This window comes from Phoenix dactylifera, unplaced genomic scaffold (assembly GCF_009389715.1).
Source record: "Phoenix dactylifera cultivar Barhee BC4 unplaced genomic scaffold, palm_55x_up_171113_PBpolish2nd_filt_p 000491F, whole genome shotgun sequence".
Lineage (NCBI taxonomy): Eukaryota > Viridiplantae > Streptophyta > Magnoliopsida > Arecales > Arecaceae > Phoenix > Phoenix dactylifera.
In genome coordinates, this window is record NW_024067911.1 from 86,866 (window position 1) to 113,578 (window position 26,713).

The following is a 26,713-nucleotide window of genomic DNA, read 5'->3' on the forward strand; positions in this document are numbered from 1 at the left end:
TGGAGAGAGTTTAACGTAGCACATATATCCATTACCACCAGTTATGCTCTTACATAAGGATCTATCTCAGAAAAGACCCAGGAAAAGGAAATATGGCTGGAAACAAACAAGGTTAGAAAGAACTGAAAATTCATGCAGAGTTAAAACCGTCCCAAAAGAACAGAATTCCCTTCCTCAGGAGCAAGCACCTGACCTTATTAGGCGCAAAATACATTTCTTTTACTTGATTTTCTGCAGAATAGTACAAAGAAACAAGGCGATATATGTAAACAGGGGCCTGCCACCTCTGTGGCTTTGACCGGAAAATACATTTGCCGATGCATTATATCCATATATACATACATTAAAATTTCCACCTGAATGAAGGTGCCACCAGTTTTGTTGCACCCACATCGAAGTTACAATCCCATGCAGCATCACAGACCAGTGTACCCCGCTTCTTAAAACCGGAGTGGTTTAGTTCTAGAAAGCAAAATAATTCGTTTGTCCGCTATAAACGCATCAACAAATGTAACAGGAGTGCAAGGACCCAACGGACACAAGACTGGCCTGAAGCAGAAGCTGCACAGATAATGCCAATAGTTTTGAGATGAGGAAATTCAGATGCGGAAGATAAAAGTTCAAGAAAAAAAAAGAAATTTGGAGATGAAACATCAGCCAGTTAAACAGAACCATAGGAAAATCAGAATTATGGTTATTTTATCCAATCTAGTTGTATATAGACTCTGTTTTGCCTGTCAATTCCTTCCAGCACTAGCACAACTGCACTACTATGACAAGAAATATTGGACTTTTAATGCGTGATAAAACGAAAAATGTAAGCCTTGCAAATGTCTTATAGCATCTGACTTGATATGACAGTAAAGCAACATGCACATACAACCATCCACAACCAAAGCAAAACCAGGTCTAATGGCATGAGTAAAAATATAACAAGGCTTGCATATTTAGAAATCCTGTTTAAACATTATTTATCCAAGGCTTAATCTTGTAAGAGAGAGAGGCTTCAAGGCCATTCTTCAAAATAACCATCCAAGGTGCATCCTCTTTCCTATTTGAGCTTTTGACCCCTTAGTCTAATCCAAGACATTAATCTCTGGCCAGCATGCGTATAAGCATACTGGCATACACTACTCTCCCACATTGGAGCCCTGTTTGGACAGCTTATACACAAGGAGACAAGGGCAAAGGATTGAAGTCCAAGAATCAAGGGGGTCCATAGATCTTGTGATCGCAAGATTTCTAAGGGCAGAAATTCTGGTACCCCAACTCATTTAAGAACACCTTTTCGGCCCACAGTTTGTTTGGTTCAGGCCCATAAACATACCAGCTGTAAGGGCGGGTAAGTTCAGGTCCACCTAAAATAATATGTAGAATGAATATATCAATATATAACAACATTACATGCATTGATATAAAGCTAATATGAATTCTAAATATAAACCCTAGCTCTAAATTTACTCCACGAAAATTCTACCTGAACTTCACCTTCTCCCTCCCTTCTCACCTCTCCTCTCTCAACCCCTTATCCTTCTTGCCCTCTCCCATTTCTTCTCCACTTCCTTCCCCTCTCTTTCCTCTCATTCTCACTTTCATCCATCCGCCATTATTGCAAGGAGATCTAAAAGATCGACTGAAAAATTTGCAAGGAGTGCCCCAGCTGCCCCAGCTATCCTGACCTGATCATCAAACTCAACACAAACTCTAACCTCAATCTTGTGCTTCCAGCCAGCCAACTGGACCCAATATTTGAAACTGCCTTGACTTGACTTACAACCCCAACCTTGTTATCACACCCCCCACCCCCCCACGCCCCTCCAAAAAAAAGAAAACTCACCTGCTACTGCCAAGATGCCATCATCTCTTAGTACAAACACCCCATCCCCACCATTTAGTAACCCAATACTGCAACCATGCTTTGTCAGCAACATCAAATTCTTAGATGTCACAGTTCCTCCTCCTTTCTCCATGCACTTCGGCCCTCATATGGATCAGGTCCAGCCTCACCTACCAGCAGGTTCAAGTCAGCCAAGTTTGACCTGCTGACAGGTTGGATCAAGTTCAGGTCAGACTAGCTAGGCCTTACCATCAAGCTTGAGCTGATTGACTCATTGCCACCTTAAATTTTCAAAATCGGATATTGTTTTACATGGATTTTGCATACAGAAAACTTGGACTAAGAAGCAATGACCTCCACTGCCTTGTCATGCTTCTTCCGTCTTCCCTCGTACATAGATAGCATGATCGGGCAGCCAAAGAAGCCCTTCATCTGCAAGGGAGCACAAGTATACCACTACTAAGCTTTCTATAATGCATTGGTTTTAAACTTTATCATTCATAGTTTTTTCAACATGCCACCTTAATGTCACCATCTCTTCTGCATTGTTTTATGCAAACTGGTCTAATAGCTGCCATATTATACTGTCAGTACATCAAGTATTTAGACATAGGTTGCTCTATTGGTGCGATAGTAAGATTGCTCTGTTGTGAACTAGGTGTCATGGAATTGAATCATGGAAACAACTTCTCCATGTGCGAGGTTAAGACTGCGTACATCTAACCCTCACCAAACCCTACAGTAGTGGGATCCTCATGCACTAGAATATTTTTTATATTAAGCATTTAGACATGTCAGATAAAGACAATCTTAGGTTCAAGACTCCAAACAAGTGCTTAAATCATACACCTTGCTATCATACTAGGTTCAGGACTGACAAGCACTTAACTCATATGCATTGCTATCATGCCATGACCAAGTATTCCAGTTCAACCAAAGAACAAACAAGCCCTTTGTCTAAATAGATTTAGACTGCTTAAATAAAAGACCCAACCAATCCCAACTAATTAAAAGATGTGAAGAATAAAATGTTATTTTATTTAGTGGCTAATTGATAAAATACAGCAGTTGTCAAATGTTGCTTCATATAAAAACATTGTTGAAATGACAGTTCTTGAATTTAGTTGTTCACATTAATCATTTTAGACTACTAAAATAGGGACCTTTGCAAAGGTTTCCGCTTATCAAGGAATATGTTGATTATCTATCCCCTCTTTTAACCATGAAAAAAAAAATGACACTACATAGACTCCTAAACAAATAAAAAGTCCTTAATATGATAGTGAATACCAAACAAAATTTAGGAGACAAAAGATCTATATTTTCAGCGAAACCTGAAAAAAAAACCAACCAAACATGGGCCAAAACTGATTGAAACTACCAAGACTCAACAAAATCCAAAACTAGAGTTTAGGTTCAACTTATTCCCAGATGAAAAAGATATATTTTTGCTAAAACAGATGAGCTCTGGCCAAAGCTAAAACCCTTCAATAAGATTTTTTCTATAGTTATTTATTTTTAATATATTACTAGTCTGAATCGTCAACCCAGTAGTTGATCTGGTAACCTGGTGAACCAGCATCTTGGACGGGTCAATATCTGGTCCCAGTATGACAACTATGCTCGTCCCTAACTTAACACTGCTTTGACTTGTTCTCTATCACCAGAAATAATATATGCCAAGGTTGGAAAAACAAACTCAGGAAATCCTTGCTCGTGCAACTCTTATAGCACAGGCAACTAGCCACTAAGTTGCATCAGTGTGCCCTAATTTGGACCTAATGCATGCATAGTAAGTGCCAATATGGGACTTTGAAGCAAATTATTTAGCATGTCTGTTCTCTCTATACATGCATACATGTGTACATAAGCACAAGCACAAATGCTTGAACACGCATGCATGCACATCTGTGTAAAATTTAACACATGCATGCAAGCAACATGTCCTGCACAATTCAACACGCCTTGTTGCCTCACCCACATAACATGGAACAAATAAAGCAATTTATCTATTTCATAACTCACTCAACAGGATTCAACCAGCATAGAGAAAAATAGATAGGATTAAGCATTTAAGTTTGCTCAAGCAGGGATGGACATGATCCCATGAGGAAGGATCAGTCTGATCTGAGTAGAAATAGGTTTAAAGAACTGGTGTGCATCATGTACAAACCAACAGACTTGAGCGAAATGCTAATGCAAAACACCCTTGTATTCAGCATAATACAAAGGATCCAGAAAAGAAGTTAGTAAATCAACAATATAACATGTCTCACAGTCAAACAATATGGAAACAGAATTGTTGTGCAATCTCGCACTTTTCACAGGTCGGCCTGTAGGACCTGATAATGAAGATGCAAGCCTCAAGCTGAATGATATACACGTCGGAAGAGACAACTATCATCATGCATGATACAGATACGACAGTCTGATGCTTAAATAAATATGCAGCTAGAAACTCTTTACACAGACAGCTAACAAAAGATCAAGCCTATCAGGATGTAAGAGCATTCATCCAGTGAAATTGTGCTTTAGCCACGACTGGAGTAGAATAACTAATGACTCCATCCAAATAACAAAAGAGAAGAAGGAACTTCATATCTAAATAATCAATTGGCATATGTTGCCAACTGCAAGAGCTCTAGACCCTTTTAGTGACAACAATCCTGGATTAGGTGATGCCAATTTTTAAGAAATGACGCCACCTTAATAATCTTAGAATCAGATATTCTTTGTTTACTTTTCATTCATTGGATATTCATAACAATGTACACTTTTCGTTAAAGAGAAGAAAACCTATAGAATTCAGAGTTTAAGATAGAATAACTTAGAAAAAAAAACTCACATGTATTTGGCACAGGTGAAATTGAAGGAACTCTGTCAGGAGGTTTGGCATATGTTACATTCTCACTTGGAGGTCGTACATGAGCAAAATAAACAGCAGGCAGCGGTGATGCTGGATGCATGTTTGGAGCTGGACCTGGTGAATCTTCATGCGCATGCGGACTAATAGAATGCTGTGGTGCAGACTCAGGTGCAGCAGAATGCTGCGGTGCAGACTCAGGTGCAGCAGAATGCTGCGGAGAGGCCACGGGTGCAGAAGTCGGAACTGGATGATAAGGTTTACTCTTGGGTCTGTTTGAGTATCCAAATCGGCAATGAGAGGGAGGAGGAGTTGGGTAACTCTGCCGAGGAGGAGGAGCAGGTGCCAGATGCATGTCTGGGTGCTGGTGGTGGTGGTGGTGGTGGTGGTGATGGTGGTGGTGGTGGTTGTGATGGTCTGGCGGTGGTTGAGGTGAGGGACTAGGCGAACTACTGCCTCCACTACTCAGAGAATGTTGAAGATAAGAGGAAAGTCGGACCTGTTTTACTCTACCAAATACAGTGTGATTGAGACCAAGATTGCCTGCAGAAGAATTGCTGATGGTCTTAGCCAACTGTTTCAACCTTGGCAATAATGGTTGGTGATTCCCAACTTTAAACACAATGGAGGTCTGAACAGTTGTTGGAGGAAACAATGTTGAACCCTCTGAATTTGTCAACCTAACATACAGATTCTGCAATACATCAAAAGCAGATGTTAGTTTATTATGAAGTAGCATCAGTAAGCTGAGACAAATGCCCTTAAAACATGAAAATATACATATACATAGACTGTTGTAAATCCTGCGACTATGTATATACAGTGAAAATTCTAACTATTCACAGTTCAAAATTAAGACAATGCTTGATTGTGTAACAAAAATTAATTATTAAAATCAATAAAATAAACATTAAACGAGGTCAAAAAAAAGATCGAGAGAAACCAAGCTGCATTGTCTACAATGTTTCCCTCTCCTTTCCCGTACCATGACCTTTAAACCACTCTCTCATGTTATTGGTCTCCAATCTAAAATCGGAAAGGTGAGCCCAAGGTCCGCCGTACCGGGTCCAGCAGGCGTATCGGTTGCCTACCGGACCAGTACGGTTCTGGTTCGTATCGAAACCGGGCAGTACGAACCGGAAAGTTCTTCCCCGCCGGAGCCAGGGAAGAAGAAGAGAACGAGAGAGAGAGCGCGGCCTCGGCCTCCGCCACGCCCCTGCGGGTTCCCCCGCCCCCCGCCGGCCTCCGACGCCCCTCCGCGGCTCTCCGATGGCGGACAAAGGTGGTCTCCCTCCCTCTCTTCCCCACGCTCTCTCTCGTTCTCTTCGTCTTCTTCGTCTCCGGCACGGAACCGGCCTGTACCGGTTTTCACGGCTCTGGCGTACCGGTAGCTAGCCAGACCGGTTTGTACTGACCGGTACGGCCCGGTTCGGCATACCATAAATGAGCCACTATGCATAAACTCGCCTTAGGCCCTGTTTGGGGGAGCTTTTGGAAGGCCAAAAAGCACTTTCTGGCCCTCCAAAAGTACTTTTAAACAAAAAAAGATGTTTGGTAAAATTTCGGAAAAGTTGTTTCAGCTTTTGCGGAAAGCTGAAAACAGCTTTTGGGGAGAAGCTCTAATTTGTAGCTTCCCCCCAAAAGCTGTTTTCAGCTTTGTCGGAAAGCTGTTATTTTACCAAAAGTACCCCCATTTAAAAATCCTTTTTTCCTCCCAAAGTGGCCCATCCACCGCCTCTTCCTCTTCCGCCCATCACCCTCCTCTTCCTCTTCCGCCCATCCCCCTCCTCTCCATCTCCCCCGCCGCCGCCCATGACGCCCTCCCCCTCTTCTCCCTCCTCCGCCGCCGTTCCGTCTCCCTCGCCGCCGCCCTCGACGCCCTCCGCCTTTTCTCCCTCCTCCTCTGCCGTTCCCTCTCCCCTACTGTCGTCGCCAACGCCCTCCTCCTCTGCCGCTCTCTCTCCCCCGCCGCCGCCTCCGACATCGTCTTCCTCTTCTCCATCCTCCTCTGCTGCTCCCTCTCCCCCGTCGCCGCCCCTGACGCCCTCCGCCTCTTCTCCCTTGCCCAACCACCTCTCCCTCTCCCCCGACCGCTCTCCCTCTTCCTCAAAGCTTCTCTCTTCGGCTTCGTCACCCATCCTCCCGTCGTCGCGCCGCCGGGAGCTTGATCGCCCCTTCCATGACCATGCGGGAGAAGTGAGGCAAGGGAGGAAGAAGGGAGGCGAGAAGCTTCGGGAAGGAGGAAAAAGAAAGAAGAGAAGGAAAAGAAAAGAAAAGAAAAAGAAGAAAAGAAAAAAAAAAAGAAAAGAAAAAAAAAAGAAGAAAAGGAAATGAAAAAAATAGAGAAGATAAAATAAATAAATAAATAAATAAAAATATTAGTAATTGTTTAACCAATTTTATCATCTAGCAAGAAAATTTGTTAGGGAGATAAATGATCATTAGAAGAGTAAAAATTAATTTACGCTAATAATTAAATTTTTTTATATTTTTATTATTGTATTATACTATAAATATAATATAATATTGTATCATAATACATTAATATGTTATGTTAAATAACTTAATATTATATTATATTATGAGAAATTAATTTATGCTAATAATTATAATATTTTATACCTTTATTATGTATTATACTATAAATATAATATTATATTACATTATATCATAATATGTTAATATATTATGTTAAATAATTTAATATTATGTTATATTATGGAAAATTAATTTATGCTCATATTTTTGATGATATTGGAAATCGTGGGGTGCCCTTTTGGGCGGCGGCGTCCGCCCACGGCAACATGCATCCGCCTTGGCTCCCTTCCGTCGAGACTGCCGCTGGTTAACTACAAATGGTCATCAGAAGGATGAAAAATGAATTTACACTAATAATTATAATATTTTATACATTTATTATTGATTATACTATAAATATAATATTATATTACATTATACCATAATATATTGATATGTTATATTAAATAATTTAATATTATATTAAATTATTATTCTATAGTACATAGTATTATAGTACTATATTATAATAATATTATATTTTATTATATTAATATTATACTATATCATATTTTTATGTATTAATACATATTATATTTTATTATGCTCTATTTTATAATACTAGTAATGTCCTTTATGGTCATTTTGTCACACAAAAGTACTTTTTCAGTTTGTTTACCAAACACATGTTAAAGTGCCACAACACTTTAAAAATGTAGTTATCAAACAGCAAACAGCTTTTTATAACAGCTCTACTTCCAACAGCTCTATTTCCAACAGCTCTACTGCCAACAGCTCCCCCAAACAGGGCCTTAGATCGAAATATCGACAAACCATAATTTCATGATTTTAGAATGATCGATGTGATAATATGTTCTTCATATTTCAAAATTCTTAGTGGCTTGGGATTAGGGAAAAAAGGAAGCAGGGGACACATTTTTTAGGTGTTTGAAATTGTAAATGGGTTACTAACAAAAGGATAAGATCAATGAGGGTATACAAACTACCCAATCAAATCTTCCTTTTATCTAAAATTTTAAGAATCAAATTTAAAAGATTAGAGGGTGAGCCCTTGTGCAACAGTAAGCTTGCTTCACTTTGTCTCCTAGAAGTCGTGGTTCAAAAGACGGAACAGGCCATATGCGGGGGGAAGGCTGTGTAAATTTGACTCTTCCAAACCCCGTGATGGCAGGAGCTTCGTGCACTAGCTGCCTGCTTTGAAAAATTTAGAAGATTTGTCTCCCGGAAGTCACAGGTTCAAAACACAAAAACAGCAACTCCGAGCAAGGCTGCGTAAATTTGAAACTCCATTAAGCTTTCTCTAAGAGTCCTTAAACATAGGTAGGCTCGGATGCGATGCATGTCAAAAGATTCTCCCAGAAAATCATGTATATAATGGTGCATTCATCCAGATGCAAAAGTTTTAGATTTAGATGTATGTTCTAGTATTGAATTTGGCAAGAAAAGAATGAGATAAGAAAACAAAATATCAACTAAACCAAGGTCAACGGAACCGCTCAGTTAACAAAACTGTCCCGAACTGGACGGTTCCAGTCATTCCGAGCCGTATCGATGGCTCCCCAATGTGGTTCCGACAACAGAAACGAAAACCGTTGTTGGAGGTGGAGAAGGAGAAGGAAAGAGAGGAAAAGAGAGTGAGGGAGAGAGGAAAGGAGAGGAAGAGGGAGGAAAGCTGGCGGATTTTTTTTAATCGGTCGGACCCTTGTTTCAAATGAAATAGGGGAACCGGCCGCGGCCTCGCCTCCCGCCCAGGCGCCAGCCTCCGCCAGTGTTCGCCGGCCTCCACCGGTGTCCACCAGCCTCCTCTCTCCCTACCTCCTCCCCTTCTCTCTCTCTCTCTTTTCCTCTCTCCCACGGTCTGCATCGCCCTCTCTGTCAAAACAGGCCCGTAACGACTCGTGCCACCAAAAAACCAATACGGTTCCCAGTACCGATTCTGCCAGTCCTGAACTAAACTATACCCATTGATTTTCTAATATCTTAGATCATAAAAAATCGACTACATTAAGATGTTTCATTTTCTATATAAAATTGAAAGAGAGCTCTTTTTTTGTTGTTAACTGCTAACTTATAAAGTTATTGATTAATTCTTGATGCTACTGTAGATTTTGCACATTTGAATAGTTGTGACTTGTTTGATATGTACTGTGGAAGGTGTAATGTTTGTTAATTAGTGATGTGATCTTCAGCAGCAATCAAAATTACAGATAATAATATATAAAACATTGTTCCTTTGATAAATGTTTAGTGTCACAAATGATAGCATGTTATCTTCTAAGTGTCTTAAAAAAAGTAAAGAGGTTAGAGTTATGCATTTTAAATGGTAATGTTATCAAAGCACACATTTCACATCTAGGCTCTAAAATTACAAATGTACAAGCAGAATGGCATTTTGCAAAGTATTAAAAAATTCATCTTCAACCAAGCTCAAAGACAAGTGGAACTGAAGAGCCTAACAAGGGTCATTACCAAGTTATGGTCTCGACAATCCAAAGTCTTCAGAGGAGCAAACAATAAACAAACCTAACCAAGATTCGCAATACCGGTTTTAGTACCCATACCAGTATTATGTTAATACAATACCAATACTGATTGGTTCAGCATACCGATACTCAGTATGCCCCCTGGTTTGGTACTGGAACAGCATGCCATGTATAGGACAATATGCACTAGCATGGTGAACCTTGAATCTATCTTTTTGGCTTTTGTTTGCACAAAGTGATTATCCTAGGAACGAACCCATGTTTTTCCGCTTGTCAACCTAAGCCTTTTACCGTTGCAGCAAGCGATGGCCCCTTCATTGTTTGAAGAGCCTGATATCCAAAATTTAGAATCTAGAAACTCGGTAAGTATGTCAGCCATCTAAGGCATACATGACTCATCAATAGATGTTAGACACACATTCTGCAAGCTAGATGCAAGTTTCAAGTAATACTGAATATATAAGACAGTAGGAACTACTTTAAAATATTAAGAAATTTAAGCATTACTAGATGTGAACCGCTAAAAATAGTTAATATAAAGAAAACAATCATGAAGCAGAATATAATCCATGGGCAAACCTCATAAGAATTGAGTAGCAACCCTGATTTCATCTGGTCCTTCAGTTCACTGAGTCTGTCTTGTACTTGATAGATTGCAACGTTCAAACTGAAATTAAAAATTGGTTGCACTTTTTGCAGAAGAAAAGCACTTTGTGGAGGGATAATTGTAATCCCTCCAGGGAACTTTAGCACCTCAAAGAAGGATGAGTTCCCAAACAACGATGTGGTCAAGTGGAGAGTTGACTGCCGTGTAACCAAGGACATAAAAGACTCTCTGAGAATGCTTATCTCAGCAGATGACATAGTTGAATTTTTTGGATAAGGCCAAATAGCAAAAACTACGGTCGTCCAATTTGATCCAGCTAAAGGTTCCAGAGAACTTACAACCACCTGATTAATTAAAACCATTAGGTAAAGGCATATGCACATTATGGATGGACATCAGACATTTGATAAGAGTAGAAAACATACCAAGGAATTAAGAACACCAATTTCTTCATAGATATCATATTGAAGTTTTGAGATATTGGTGCCTAGCAGAGCAACAGGCTTTTGCAGTCTGAAACTTGCTACTATATCAGCTGCCAAAATTAATTCTCAGTGAAAAATTCAGATACCTATAGAAATTTAAAAACTACAGAAAAAAACTCAAAAAATATGGTAGCATGATTCTGAATTTCCAATATCTTCAATATCCAGAATTCTGGAAAAGGAAAATCTTCAATGTAATAAAAGGTACAGTTCGGACAAATCATGGCATAAATTGACTGTAGCTATTAACAAATGCAAGTTTATCAAAGCAGAATTCTTTAAACAAGCAAGTCCTCTCATTGGTGACAACCTGAAGCAATTTGTCATGATGCATCTCCATCTGGTATTGCCTGCTGGTAACAGCATACAATCAGCATAGGACAAGAATGCACCAGTAAAAAGTTAAATTATTGTTGGCAAACCTAGCAGTTTCTTTGTAATGCAGTCGGCTAGTTTTACCATAACTGCTAGACAAATTTCCAGTCCAACACTAAGAAAACATGCATGAAATTAGTAAAAGTTACGAGAACATCTGCAAAAGGTCAACTTAAAAAGCAAAAGGGAACACTACATCCATGCTGCGAGGTTTACAAATGGCCTTCACAGGACCTCTTCCCTAAAAGTCAGGCAGGAAGAACACTAGAGCATCAGCTATTGACACCAAATCCCAGCAATTGGCCATCACTTGATATTTGTACACACAATGTAGCTCCATCTATTTAATAAGGCATTCGATATTTATGGTTGGGAAGCAAAATTTATTGATGAAGGCTATTAGTGGCTTAAAACAGGTTACATGCACCATACTTTTGAAGAAAAGAAAAAAAACGTCTTATGCTTATCTGCTATCTCCATTCTTTTTTATTAGTTAATTAGATGTTGCATTGATTTCCTATATCTGCACCCAATACTTCACTGCTGCAAAGTCCTAAAATGCTACGAGTTGGTATCACAAGTGGCATGATACCCTATAAAACTGAATTCACTTGAACATTTCTCCTTCAATTTTTTATGATATCAGAAGATAGGATCACCATCATAGGGCCTCAAGTTCACCAGGTTCAAGTGGTGGTTCTGATTATTGTTTATGGTAATTCCAACCTTTCTTCAACTGATACAGACAAACTAACAGTTAGCTAAGAAGCTGGGTTTTTGACCAGTTCAACAAACTAAACGAATATCTAGTTGGATCTTGAAAAAACATGAACAAGTGCTACCATCTTAGCTAGTGAATAATGCCCAAAAGGATTTTTCAAGCATTCTCTGTTAATGGACCACAAGAGGAGTCCAGTTAGGGCTCATTCAATTTGTAGCAACTTCATCCTCACCACCACTGATCCTCCAAAATTGATGTCCAATTATAGTATTTCCTGAAATATAACAAAAGTGATGATACCTACTTACTCCATTTTTCATGTCGCCCAATTCGGATTTGCTTGCCAACTTAAGTGCCATCTCCAAATCATCGATGTATACTATTACTCAGTATTTAACATCTTTCAAATTAATTTCAAAGGTATCTTTAGCGCTCACAGAATTACAGGATTGTAGATTTTATAAGAGTCATCCTTGGCATTCATTGGTCATGAATTCCTCCAATTTATCCCTATTGACCTATAACTACTTCTCCTTCATGCCTGCATGCAGGTTGCAGAAAGTTTTATAGCCAATCATACATTATTTTTCCTATAAGCGTTTATGGATTCCCTTTTAACTGATTTCTACCTCTTTCACTTCTTTTGCCGATCAAATATTTGTATATCGACCTCTTTGGGGTATTCAATAACTTTGCTTGCATTTAAGGTTACTTTGTGACATCTACTTACTAGTTTATTTGATTTGCTTTACAAAGTCAACCAAAAATTAGGTTTTGATGGAAATTTTTGACCATCCACAAGTTTAATTCACTCTATTACTTTCAGCTTATTCATTATTACGTGTATTTTACCAAGCATCTAGGTTTCATGCCCCATTTAGATATAAAAAGAATCAGCATCTTCCACCTAATATTTGGAACTTTGCCATCACAATATTCTTCAGTTTACTTCAGGCTTTATGTACTTGAAATCATTGTCTTAGATTAGGATCAGAACATATGCTCCTTTGAAATCATCTTTCACATCTCATATAAAATCTGTGCCCCCATACCTAAAGATCTTCATGTTTATCAAGCAAAATTGTCTGCCAAACAGTTTCAAGCTTGCAAATCCTCAATAATGGTCCATTTTTCTTTCACTTAAGGCTTTTATATGCATCCTATAATCATCTTGTGCTGCTCAGTCATATCTCTATAGCACACATTTGAATGGACTTGGCATCATCCTTAATTTTAGTCTCTTCATCGACATCTATATCATTATCTTCCATGATAATTATTAAGCTTCAGGTCTTCAAACATGTTCATCCCCAATTAATATTGCCCAATGTTCGCAGCTAATATCTATGTATTTGCCATTTTTTCACTAATATTACTCACACCAAAAGCAAAGATTTCAGTGCCAACCTATCAGGAACCTTTATCATCAAGGATTTAAATATTGGATCATACTAGTCCATACTAGACATTGTGTCATACAGGTAAGAACAAATACTCAACACAACCCCCATATTGAGTGTCACTATCAAATGGTGTACTATACAAATACCCAGCAAGGGCATACTAGTTGGGTGCCAATATAGGTATTGAAACCAGTATTTGGAAATGGAACATTGTTTATCATTACTACCTTGGTCATGTATATTTGTGACCAAAATATGCAATCTCGATACTAAGTACCATACCAATATGTTACCAATTCAATACAGTCGATATGGTATGGTACGCACACCATACCAAGACAAATCCTAACCCCACTTTTTTCTCACTTTTTATCACGATGATGCCCAAAACAAGATGGTATTGGTTAGTGTGTGTGGTGCATATCCCGGTATGGCGCAATTCCGCTTGGTTCGGACCAGTAAAGACTGGTTCAACTCATATACCAAACCAAACATCGGTACTGTACCGGTACCTTGCCAATATGATAGGTCGGTACGGGTTTGTACGGCAAACCTTGCTTATGACCAACCACTTTTTCTTCAAATGTTTTTCAATCTGCCACTACTTTCCTCCTCATTCGATCCACTTCTTCAATATCATTTTCATGATCCTTGACTACCTTCTCACCATGCACAACATCTACAAGGACCCCACTCATCTATACTACATTTTTGTATATTCCTAGCATCATCAACCTACAAGTTCGCTTGCCATTCTTATCAATTAGTACATCCATTGCCGGTTGACTTCACAAGCCACTATATTTTGATGCCAATCAAATTTGTCAACCGTTCACCTCAACACCAATCTGCATAACAAACCTTGTAAATATGCAGTTGCATGTAGTCACTAAAAATCAGCATATCTGTCATGTGAGGCCTCCTTTTTTTAATCCTTCATAAGCTAAGTTTCAATAATTTTTAACAGCGATGGATCACTGTAAGAAGCATTTATAGCTGCCATGTCAAGTCAACTGCAAGCCAATAATATCACAACATCAATTGTTTGGTTCTTTCAAACAGACCAGACCTTAAATAAATGGCCAAGCATCATTAAGCATCATTTACCCCATCCTCTCCAATCACCATAAATTACAAATGACATGATTGTTGAACCATCTACAGAGAGTTCAAAGATCACATTCAAACCCTTTTTCACATGAAAGTCCTCCATATATGAGCCAATCTCCATGCCGGTGCTTTAAATTGTGGGGTACAAGGCCGCATATGCATATGATCCCTTGATAGCATTGTATTCCCTTATGCAACTGCTATGTACATCCGGGCCATATATGGACTGAACAGGCCACTCACTTGGCACAACATGCATGCTTATGTGGTAGGATTATCATTCTATGACCACATATGCAGCCTAGTTATCATTGTGAACTGCAAATGTGGCCTTCTAGCATGTTGCAGCCATGTATCTGACCGCTCCTATGCAAGATCATGTGAACAGAACATGTTCAAGTTAATGATTTGATTGGATTTGGGTTTTCAGACAGGCCAAATACATGTATATTAACATTATTGATTTGTTAATTATGCTATAATTATTGCTATTAAGGATAAGTTTTAAGTAGCAAGCCTAAGAGGTAGATGTTAATGTTATTAATAAAGATGTTATTGATTAAAAAAGTATTGCTACTATTGTCTTTAATATATTTTATTTATTTTTAAATATATAAAAACATTTACCACATATGCATCCACATATGTGGCCTGCATAATGAATATGCAGCTATGCATTCTCCTGACCACCTGCATACTACAAATTGACAGCCGTCTTTTAAAACACTAATCCTTGTTATATTAATTATCCAATAAGGCCCCTCTAGTGAAGTGATATGGGTATATTTTTCTTCCTTTTTTTGAAGTTCGAAAATATCAGGAATTCTACCTTAAAAATCTTTTTCATTCATAAAGCTTGGTGGTATTTAAGAGATCTATTTTGACTACTACTTATCTTCGCTATCTCTCGAGTAGAAGAACCCAATAAGCATCATAATCGTAAATTTAAAATGTCTTTCTTTTATTACTTGGCATGTTAGTGATGATTTATGTTCTCCAATATCAAAACATCAGCCCTTGAGCTTATTGTTAAGTTGAGGATAGAGATTTCGTAGAGGGAGAATTTTCTCGTGTTAATACAGCCAATGTGAAGATTTAACCAAGGTTGCATGTTTGTTTCCTTTCTCGTTTTACGACATGCATTTGTAAATAGATTTTGACCAACCAAAGCTTAAAAATTCATCAAAATGCTTTACACCTCATTTGTGGTGAGATCCTTCACACATTCACTCAAGGATTGCTGAACCGGTACCGGGTGCTATACTGGTCGGTGCCTGGTCTGGTCCGAACCGGTCACCAAAAATGCCACAACGCACGCGCTGTGGAAAAAAATGCATCTAACCAGACTCAGTGCAAACTGACTAGTTTGCACCAAGTCCTGGCCGAACCGGACGAAACCGGTCCGGTTCCGTCCGATTCGCTTTTGTACCGGGCGGTTCCGTTCGATTCGCTCTTGTACCGTCCGTTTTATATGCCCGAACCGACCCGGTTAGAGACCGGGTCCGCTCGATTCGGCCTGAACCGAGCGGTACGGCTCCGTTCGGCATTTCTTGCATTCACTTAACTAGTTTGTTTATTATTATTGTCGTAACTTCAATAGCCCCTTTGGATGGTATTTCCTCTTTTTTTGTTGGAAGAGGGGGGGGGGTGAAGTTGTTACAGAGTAGTTAAATTCAGATTTTGAGAATTTATATTCATATTACCATATACAATGTATTCTGAAAATTCCCCAAAACATCTGAAATATGATATCTGCATTATTTGTTTGTTCCTCTGAGAAATTGACCGTCAAGAAAGAATTCCATATTATGTTTTTCCTGTTGGGCTGTTACTAAGTTGTGGATTATCACAAGCAACAACACAAGTGAAAGAAAATCTATCCCCATCGATAGGCTCAAAAATTTGGATTAAGAAATCTCATATGTCAAGGAGAACGCTAAAGGAAACCAAGTTCTCAATAGCGACCCCAGGAATAACATATTTATCTCATCAAAGATTTGTAAGCCTGTCTTCTCAAACCATCTCTTTTGTAACTAAGGATCCTCCAAAACCTTCTAGAGAACAATGCTCTACATATTCAACATGATGAGCAAGTAAACAAAATGAAAGTCACTTGTTGGAAACCCTGAGGATTTGCAAAAAAATAAAATAAAACAAAATAAAGAGGAAGATACCATCCAAGAATCGCACATCAGTACGTAAATCCAGAGGCATAATCAAGGGACATAAAACCCAAGAGTGAAAAAATGGACCATGTCCCTAATATGGATAATGAGGTCTTTGGAGAAGCAATCATGGTTAAAGGACACAATCCATGTGAAAGGAAAAGAAGCAATGGATGGTTCAAGGGTTAAATGTTGTTATACTTAGAGAAGAGGGAAGCAAAATAATTGTAATCCTACCTTGTCCAGGAATTTAACAATGACAAAGACATAATTCAGGCATATAGTGATAAGGTAATATAGGTGTGCTTGTTTCCTTATAATTTAGGGGCCCAAATTCAAGTTCCCTCCAAGTGGACACTTATGATTGTTTCTTCTTTCCTATAACTCAGACTGAACTTCGGAACTCAAGTTCTCAATTTCCTGAAACAAGGACGAACTTGACTTTGAAGGGGCAAGTGCTGGGGCACCTAGAAGTCAAGTTTTGAGAGAGCAGCAAAGCATTCAAAGCTACTTTAACACTCTCCCACACGCTCCCTCCTTCAAAACAAGCCATATAAGCAATATTTAAGTGATTATGATTACTATTATTGCTTATTCAATAACTGCTTTATTGTCTAAAAGTTGCACGTTTCTATGCACCAAGTTCCTGCGAACCAAATAGAACAACTCAAGTTCTCAAAAGTAAAGTTCCCCCACCTTTAACACTTGCATAGAAACAACCATACTATAAGCAAATTATTAAAGATAACTAATTATTTATTCAATTTAATATCTTAATAATATTTATTTAATTTATATTGATATTTAATGCAAATTTAAAGTAATGGATTTAGTGGAACTGTATCTGAATCAGGCCTGACAATAACTTGGGCCACCAAGTTAGTATTGATCCCAAATATTGATCGAATTCAAATGATAAGTAGGTCACAAGTTTACTAAAACTGGATCCAGCCAAAAAAATCTAGCTAAAAATACTCTGAATTAGCTCATAATAATGGTTACAATATAAACTTGCCCTGAAGCCATTAGGAAAATGGTTTGGGAATAAGCGCAAATCCTAGATTTGATATTAGATAAAGTTCTGTTAACCTAAACATGTTATAATTCATTACCAAATAACATTCCCACAGGCAATGCACTACTTGCTTCCTTGTCAAGCAGCCGTGTTTTAAAGCTCTAAGGTGTGATCTTGTACGGCTAATATCATGACTTCTTCACCACCACATGTAAATGACATCAATATGTATTGGGACATCATTGCATTCATTGTATTGTTAGCAAAATTTGACGCAGAGAGAGAAAAAAGATCTACATTGCCAACTGAGTACATGTAGCACACCTTTTTTTAAATTTGGCATGCTTATGTTGTTATATAAAGAACTGTGTTCCATTTCTTTCTCTTAACCAAATAGCGAAAATATCCAAAATCTGAATTTTCTTCCATGTACCACCAATTTAAAAGAAACATCGCTCATCATTCAATTTATCATATTTTTGTTTCCAAAATTGTTCCAAAGCAAAAGCATGCCATGTTCTATCTACCAATCTTTCTGTTATGCAGCAAGACACTCTAGTACACAGAATCCTAGATGATTGTTGCCTGTGATTGATCAATGTGAAGTCCAATTAAATGGGGAATAGACCCTTTCTTATTGTTCTTTGTACCCCTAAAATTTAAACTTCCTCAAAAAGTTGGCTCATAAATGTATATGAAATTCTCGTCACTCAGCAGAAACTATCTATGCAATCTACATACCCTTAAGCACCACACTGTTACTCTTGTGGATGATCAAAAACCAAGTCTGTGCTAATGGTGATAAATGCTTCATAATGAAAAAAGTTGCATGGCCTCATATTTCCCTGCTTTCTCTATACAAGTTGGAGTACTTGAAGGTGAACAATACTTTCTGAAGGTAGAGACCTCCCCACAACCAAAACTAAAGCATTGTCGAAGATCAGATAAGCCTTAAGGACCTTCATCCTTGGGCTTGCATGAAGCACATCATTGGGCACTCATACATAAAAAACCCCATCATAATGAATAAAATGCCCCCTAATTGTCAAAAGTATCCCAAATCTTCAAAATAATGCTGAAAATCTGTGGCCACCTACAACATCACTTCCAGATGAAGCATAATAAATAACAATATCTCCAGTAACACGAGAAATATAGAAAGCAACCAGAATGGCTTCCAACAGGCACATATTGAAATTCCTAATGCCATGTAACAAAATCAGGTCTCCCCATCTCAAATAGAAACCCAGATGACATACATATTCGAGTATAGAAACATCAAGTCCTTAACCATCAGAGTCTGAGATGTAATCAAACATTCACTTAGATCGCACTCAAACTGTGGGTCCATTCTAACACCTTAAGCATCAGGAATCGTCCAGACTCACTCCCTCCGTGAAACAAAGTGAGGATCTCTCATCAGAGATCCTAAACAAAAACTATTCATAGTACTTACCGAACCAAATCCATCTACATTCCAATTTGCACCCACCTAATCAAAGCCTGTTAACAAAACTATGATATCATCAGAATCAAAAATCGCCACTCATTTCTAACTAATTAACAGATTCATCAAAAATATAACCATTTTTCATCTTATAAATCAGCAAATACAATTCCACCTCAACGCAAACTAACTAATTCACCGTAAAACGAATGCATCAAGCAAAATCACAAGAAGAATCAATTCAAACTGCGCGAGAAAAAGAAAACCATGCCGAGATCCAGCAATGCACCCCACTGTCGCTGCTGAAACCTCCCAAAATCCACCAACGAGTCCCAAATCCTCACCTTTAAACCAGGGGTCCCGATTCCGATCTCTCAGATCCCCACTATGCCTCAAGAAGGGGGGGAGCCAGAACACGGCCGACAGCAGCACGGCAACACCAAGAAACAGCGCAGCAACGCAGCGCGGCCGCACGATCTTGCCGATGGATCGGCACCGGGGGCAGCCATCGCCTGCATTCCCCTCGGTGGCCTCCGACGACGACGATGGACCGGTGGATAACGCCTGCTCGTCTTCGGGTTTCCCCATTGCCGCAGATCTCCTCAGTCCCCATCGCCACTGTCCTCGCCAAAAGCTCCCATTGCCGCAGAAAGAGATCCAAAGAGACGTGAACGAGGAGAAAGAAAGGACAGAGCTAGGGTTAGGGTTAGGGTTTCGTTTTCTTAGGTTAGGAGGAGAGGAGGAGAAGGGGAGAAGTGGGAAGTAAGGTGAGAGAAAAGGAGAGTTAAACTGCAGATATGAAATAGCAGCACTGCGGATGGTGCTGCTTTTTTTTTGTTTTATTTTATTCTCGTCTTTTTGTTTTGCGCGGATCCAAGCGTGGTTTTATCCGTTTAAATTTTTAAGAATAGCAAAATTGACTGCCTTGGGAGTGAGGCGAGACGGGTATTCTCCGTCATAACGGAATAACTGCCGTTATTGGGGAATAACGGGTTAGCTGATGTAACTGCTCTTATTGGCTGTTAACTGAAAAATAACAGTTTTTACCTTGCTCAGATTACAGCTTATTGAACAAAAACCTATTTTATCTAGCTGGTATAAAAAATAAATTGAAATAATTTAACTTGTTCATAAAATTATGAAGAATAAAATGTTGAATAATAGTCATTGTTCGACAAATATTTTTAATTATTATTGCTAAAATTATATGCATGCCATGCATCTGATAATGGATATATGATTCTTCGATTTTTTTTTCTTATTATTAAAGTATCATCAAATACTTTAATTTTGAAAAGCTTTCTTTCTTTTATTTTAAAAGTCATGTAATATTTATGAAAAAAATTTTATCTTCCAATCATGTGACACTTTTAAACAAATATAATTGATCTAATTATGATTATTAGATAATAAAATTCGTTATGAAAAAATCACAAAGAACGTATCTGCATTTGGCCATAGCTTTTTTTTTTTTTTTTTTTTTTTGGGTGTGCAAGAAGAAGCAACGACACCAATTAATTCATAAGGCAAATTGAGCAAGGTAAGGTGAAACTGCCGTAATAAAGTTATGACAGCCGTTATTCCTCAACATTCTGACGATGGAGAGTGAAGGCAAGAGCGGTGCGCCGTATGGGCGTAGGATAGCGGGGGGATAAATCCCGTGACGTGGGGCCGCCGGCGCTTTATCCCGTGGACGTGGTGATTTCTTTGGCTGAAAGGGATAGGTCGGAGGAGCGACGGTGGGGGAGTTGGGAAAAGAGAGCCAGTTTTTGGTGGGATTTACGAGACTGCCATTCAATAAACCGTTGGGTTCGGTTCGCTCGTCCGCGGTCGGTGGGTCTTGATTTGATGGGCCACCCAGCGTGCCGGACAGCGACCGCCCACGAATCAGATTGTCTCAAATTTCAAAACAGTTGGTGCCAAGGCAACACCAGTTATTTTTAAAAAATAAAGAAAGAAAGAAAAGTATATATACAAAATTTTCCGAGCCAAATAGGGGGAAATGTGCAAGAAATGCTGCATATCAGGCGATGGTGTCTAAGGTTTGTTCTCTTTCATGATTGCTACCCGATGTACAATTTAATGGTAATTTAAACACTGTGTAAAATATAGGCTTATGTGCCCTCTATACATGATATCTAGCTCCGGAATAAGAACGTTGTTTATTTCTCCTTTTTTTTTTGTTAAAAAGATGGGGGGAGGGGGAAGAACCTCACCCATGTAGCAGCTCTCATTGGGTATTTCTTCTACTAGAGAATATTCGATGCAGGCCACAAGTTTCCGCATACCCTCTTCAACCCGTGGGTTTTTCCTACTGGGTTCCTCACCCACGTGTGAGTACGTCACCCCGGCGCTACCTCAGTACCAACAGACCAGAAAGCGCTTCCATCGAGTGCGTCCAAGCGAGAGGCATCTGGTTTCCATATTTAATCGACGTCCGTGCGTTTCGAATATGTACCACACCGGTAGAAACTAAGCCCCGTTCCAACTGTGCTACCACCTTACTGGCAACTAGAGGTGGGCAACGGGCCGTGCCGGGCCGGCCCGGCCCAGGCCCCCCGGGCCCAAAAACTAAACTGGTCGTGCCTGGCACGGCCCGTCCAGCACGGAAGGCCAGCCCGGCCCGGCCCCAGGCCCCTCTATTGGTGGGCCGGGCCGGGCACGGCACGCCACGGGCCGTGCCAGGCACGGCCCGTAACGGGCGCAAACGGGCCGTGCCAGGAACGGCCCGCAACGTCTCCAAACGGGTCGTGCCTGGCACGGCCCGTAACGGCTCCAGACGGGCCGTGCCAGGCACGGCCCGTCTGGAGAGGGGGGAGGAAAATAGCCGTTTCCAACGGCTATTTTCGTGAAAATGACCCTTTTACCCCTCCCAACAGTCTAATAACGGCTGAATTGAGGGGTATTTTGGGAAAAAAAAATTTTGAGCTTCTATAGATAGCCCATTCCTCCCTCATTCTCACCACACCAAACCTCTCATTCTCTCCTTCTCTACTGCTATTATTTCTCTCTTCTAAAGTGCTCTTCTAGCAATTTAATTTTTAGTTTATTCAAGTGCTACACAAGAGGAGGTTCCTGTTGAGAAGAGAAGGTCGCTTCTGTTGAGAGCACAAGAGGAAGCTCGGAATCTCGGCTCTGCCTCTGCCCTCCGACCCTCTACTCAATTCCTCCTTGCGGTTAGTTTTTATTTTTTGAATTAATCATAGATATGTCATCTTTTGAGGAAAGTCAGTTTGGCATTCCTGTTTCTGAGGGAGAAGAAACTAATCCCCAACCCCCTGTTCCTAGTTCCTCTAGAACTGGTGAACCGAGTGAAGGTCAAACCTCTTCGTAAGAGGACTAGTACTGTATGGAATGAATTTGATAGAGTTATGGTTGAGGGAGTCTGGAAAGCTAAATGTAAAAAATGTGCCAAACTTTATAGTTGTAGTAGTAGTGGGGGAACGGGCATTTAAAAAGACATCAAGAGAGTCATAGGATGCATGATTCTCATGCTCAAACTCAAAGTACCCTTAATATACAAGGAGGATTACTTGTAGGTAATTTTGCATATAATCATGAAAATCAAAGAAAAGCACTTGTAAAATGGATAGTTAAGGATGAATTACCTTTTAGTTTATGTGAATCTTTTAATTTTGAAGAATATGTTCAATTAAACCTACAACCTGCTTATAAAAGAACTAGTAGGCGTACATTTAGAAGAGTAGCTATGACCAATTTTTTAGCAATGAAACAAAATTTAATTGAAACACTTTCTACTTTAAATGTAAAAATTTCATTAACTTCTGATATTTGGTCAGCATCTGTAGGTAGTAATTGTTTTATTGCCATTACTGCTCATTATATTGATAATGATTGGCAATTAAATAAACGTATTCTTGCTTTTCGTGCTTTTGATTTTCCACATTCTGGGCAACAAATTTCGAATATAATTTATCAAACTGCATGTTCATATAATATTAATGATAAAATTATGTCTATTACTTTTGATAATGCATCTAATAATAATTTTGCTGTTGTATTATTAAAAGACTCATTGCATCCCATATTAGATGGAAATTTACTGCATATTAGATGTGCATGTCATATCTTAAATCTTTCTGTTCAAGCTGACATGGGCATGATTCAAGATGTGATTTCAAAAATTAGAAATGCAGTTTCTTTTATTCATGCTTCTAGATCAAGACTTCAAGAATTTAAGGAATTATGCATAAATCATGGTAAACGTTTTAAAAAATTTAAACTTGATGTAATTACTCGTTGGAACTCCACATATAGCATGATACATGATGCATACCCATATAAAAATTTATTAAGTGCATATATTAATGATCGTGGATTAGGATTTACATTGACTGAAACTGATTGGAATAAAGGAAAAATTTTGGAAGATTTTTTGCTTAGTTTTTATAATGCTACCAATGTTCTTTCTGGTATTTATTACCCTACTTCATGTTCATTTTTACAACAAGCATATATAATTAGTCAAAAATTTGCAGAACATAGATATGATGATGTTTTAATGCCTATTATTGACCTAATGGAATCTAAATGGAATGAGTATTGGGACAGGATATGTCCTATGCATAACTTAGCTGCTGTATTTGATTCTAGAGTTAAATTAAATGGCGTGCTAATTTTACTTGATGCATACTCTGAAAATATGAATCAAGATGCTGAATCTGCTAAAGATGAGGTAAAAAAACTTCTTTATGATATTTATGCTATATATGATGAAAAAATTCGTGGATCTAGAACACAAATACAAACCTCTATTTCTCCTTCTAGTAGTTCTCGTTCGTCATCTATTTTTTCATTCATTGCACAAAGAAGACACACACATGCTTCAAGTTCCTCTTCATCTTCTTCATCTTTAAGTAGTGAACTAGAATTTTATTTACGAAATGATCTTCATTCTGCATATGATGAAAATCAAATAGAGAATCTAGATGTATTATCTTGGTGGAAGAATGTTAGAAATCAATATCCTGTTATGTCTGCAATTGCACGCGATATTTTAGCTGTGCCGATGTCCACGGTAGCATCGGAATCCGCTTTTAGTGTAGGTCGGCGTGTTCTTGACAAAAAGAGAAGTAGGATGACGGGCGAAACGGTGGAGATGCTTCTCTGCTTCAAGGATTGGCTGGATGCTGAGGCAAGACTTCAAGATAAAGGTGGACATAATACAACATCCTCTGATGATGATGATACAAACACTACTGAAGACTGAAGACTGAAGACTGAAGAGTGAATACTGATTCACTGAATCACTGATGATTAGTAAGATTTCTTAATTTTTTATAATTGTACATTTTTATTGTATTCTGGAGGTCAGACCAAGGTCCAAACTTCGGCCCTTTCTTAGTTTCTTATTGTATTCTAGAGGTCAGACCAAGGTCCAAACCTCCCTTCATGTACCATTTTGATTTAAATTAATAAACTGGTAGGGGTCTATGCCAAACCCCCCACCATTAAGGTGGCTTTATATTCATAAATCATAAATTCTTAGTGTTCAATATTTATTAATTTATTAAAAAAATTTATGAAGCATTAATTTTTATCGGGCCGAGCCGGGCCCAGGCCCGGACCGTGCCAGGCCCGCGTGCCAGCCCGGCCCAGGCCCTTATGGGCCGTGCCGTGCTGGCCCGCGGGCCGTGCCGTGCTTGGCCCGCGGGCCTAGACCGGGCCGTGCCGGCCCAGGCCCGAAGCGGGCCGTGCCAGGCACGGCCCGCTGGCCAGGACCCTCTAGCCCAGCACGGCCCTCTCAAAGGGGCCGTGCCTGGCACGGCCCGGCACTGTAGCTGGCGGGCCGTGCCTGGCACGGCCCGCTTCGTGCCGTGCTGTGCCGGGCCGTGGGCGGCCCGGCCCGGTGCCCATCTCTACTGGCAACGTAGTTTATTCGAGTGTTGCCATTAAAACACGATTTAAAGGTCTGAGCAACGCTGATCGATCGGCATGGAAAGAAGAGGCGCCAATTTGCGCACACAAGAAAGATGGGAGGTCATTAAATTTGATCCGGTTGAGAATCCTTCGATGCTTAAGATAGTAAAAAAATTTTGGAGAATAGCAAAGAAGAATAAGACTTAAAATAAAAAAAGTAGAGATTATTATATTGTGTGTTGTATAGTCTCCGTATCTAGTACATCAAGCCTCTTTTTATAGACGAAGGGTTTTGGTTCCGCCGGTGTTGAACTCTTGAGTCATAATTCAAATGAAAAACAAACGGTTGCTCTTCTAGCTTAAAAAAACTGATCTAACTAAAGAAAGTTTTATTTTTTCCCTCGGCGCCACATATCAGCTCGTAATTGATAGATCGGATTCAGGCTACATCACTATGCAACTGACATAAAGTTCCCCCTTTAAAAAAAATCCAAGTTGTTTTATATTTTTGTTTAATGACAAACTAGAATGTCTAAGGATTTCCAAAATTCAATAGAGGAACCTGTAATCTATCAAATTTTGGCATTGGTAAATTTGAGCTAAACCTAAAGGACAAGAAAATGTTAAAGAAGTTGTGTTTTGGGTCTTCTACTTCACATAGAGAAGTAAGTTCACCATGCCATCCCAACTCATCCATGTTTGTGGCTCTAAAGCATACCAAGCTCATTCATTCGACGATAGTTTCAAAAATTATCTAGAGCTTATTTAATTCTTCGACTTCACCCAAATGCTTACAATTATCGAATTGCATTTTATCCCATCTCTTGGAATCAATTTGCATATAGTCCGGCATGGTCTGTTTGGTAATTAGCCCAATTCAGTCTTTGTATCAATTTTATGCAAAATATCATGCAATGCAACAAATGCGGAGTTTGCCATGGAATTAAGATCGTCCATGCAAAATGATTGTCCTCTTGGAGTTGAAACGACCCATTCAAATATCTTTTTCAGTGATTTAGATCCAACAAGTACCAATAGATTTCCTTCTTTTAAATGCTTAATTTTGCATAACAATTTACACCTTATCACCGCTTTAATCATTACAATGTCTTAACATCCACATAATAGCTTTGGGACTTATTATTGTCTAAATGTTATAGTTGCATCATACAATAATTACAATGATATTAAATTACTAAAAAAAGCACAATGTTCAAAAATTATTTTTTTAAGTTTGTATCTCTAAAACATATCAATGTTCCAACTGCTCAAGACAACAAATTTTCATAGTGTGGTTATTTCATTGTTATATATGATCTTGTTCTTGATAAACACACTCTACTTTCGCTGGTATTTTTCTTCTTTTTCCACTGGATTGCGCAAGAATTATGGATCTTAGATTCGTTAAAGCGGACGATTTTTAAAGAATGCTTCAAGGACCAAAGGTGAAGGCTCAAAGTTATTTGCATTGTAAAGATAAAGATGTTACAAGATTGCCAACTTTCATAAAATTTTTCTCTTCTGCTTATCCTAATTTATTCAGAACCCTTGACACAAGCACATGTTCTATCTGAGTGGGTGTCAAGAGGTGTTTTAACATCCAAAACCAAAATAGAAAAGTCTTAGTTAAAACTAAGATTTTGTTGTACTATGAAAAAACCTTCCATATCTAAGATACCTAGAATCTCTTAATTAATGAGCCATTATAGTTTTTAAAATACAATTAGAAGCAATGCAAAAGTCTAAAGGGCCTATTTAGATGATTAGGCTGAAAATCCTATTGC

At 38.9% G+C, this 26,713-nt stretch overlaps 1 protein-coding gene across 1 annotated transcript; it reads right to left on the reverse strand.

Moving 5' to 3' along the window:
• Window positions 1-177: 177 nt before the first annotated feature.
• LOC113461640 lies at window positions 178-19,863 on the reverse strand. The gene is made up of 5 exons (XM_039119142.1): window positions 19,394-19,863; window positions 10,754-10,863; window positions 10,301-10,672; window positions 4,683-5,394; window positions 178-561 (listed from the first exon to the last, which is right to left on the reverse strand). Exons 1-5 carry the CDS (start codon window positions 19,635-19,637, stop codon window positions 491-493), a joined length of 1,509 nt encoding a protein of 502 aa, XP_038975070.1. The 5' UTR covers window positions 19,638-19,863; the 3' UTR covers window positions 178-490.
• Window positions 19,864-26,713: the final 6,850 nt, after the last annotated feature.

What these genes read in the sequence shown, in the direction of transcription:
- LOC113461640 (XM_039119142.1), bottom strand. Translation starts at nt 19,637, where the DNA reads ATGGGGAAACCCGAAGACGAGCAGGCGTTATCCACCGGTCCATCGTCG. An exon ending in TTGGTGTTCTTAATTCCTTG is followed by an intron (nt 10,673 to 10,753) that starts GTATGTTTTCTA and finishes TTAATTAATCAG; the next exon opens with GTGGTTGTAAGTTCTCTGGA. An exon ending in TTCACCTGTGCCAAATACAT is followed by an intron (nt 562 to 4,682) that starts GTGAGTTTTTTT and finishes TTATCTGTGCAG; the next exon opens with CTTCTGCTTCAGGCCAGTCT.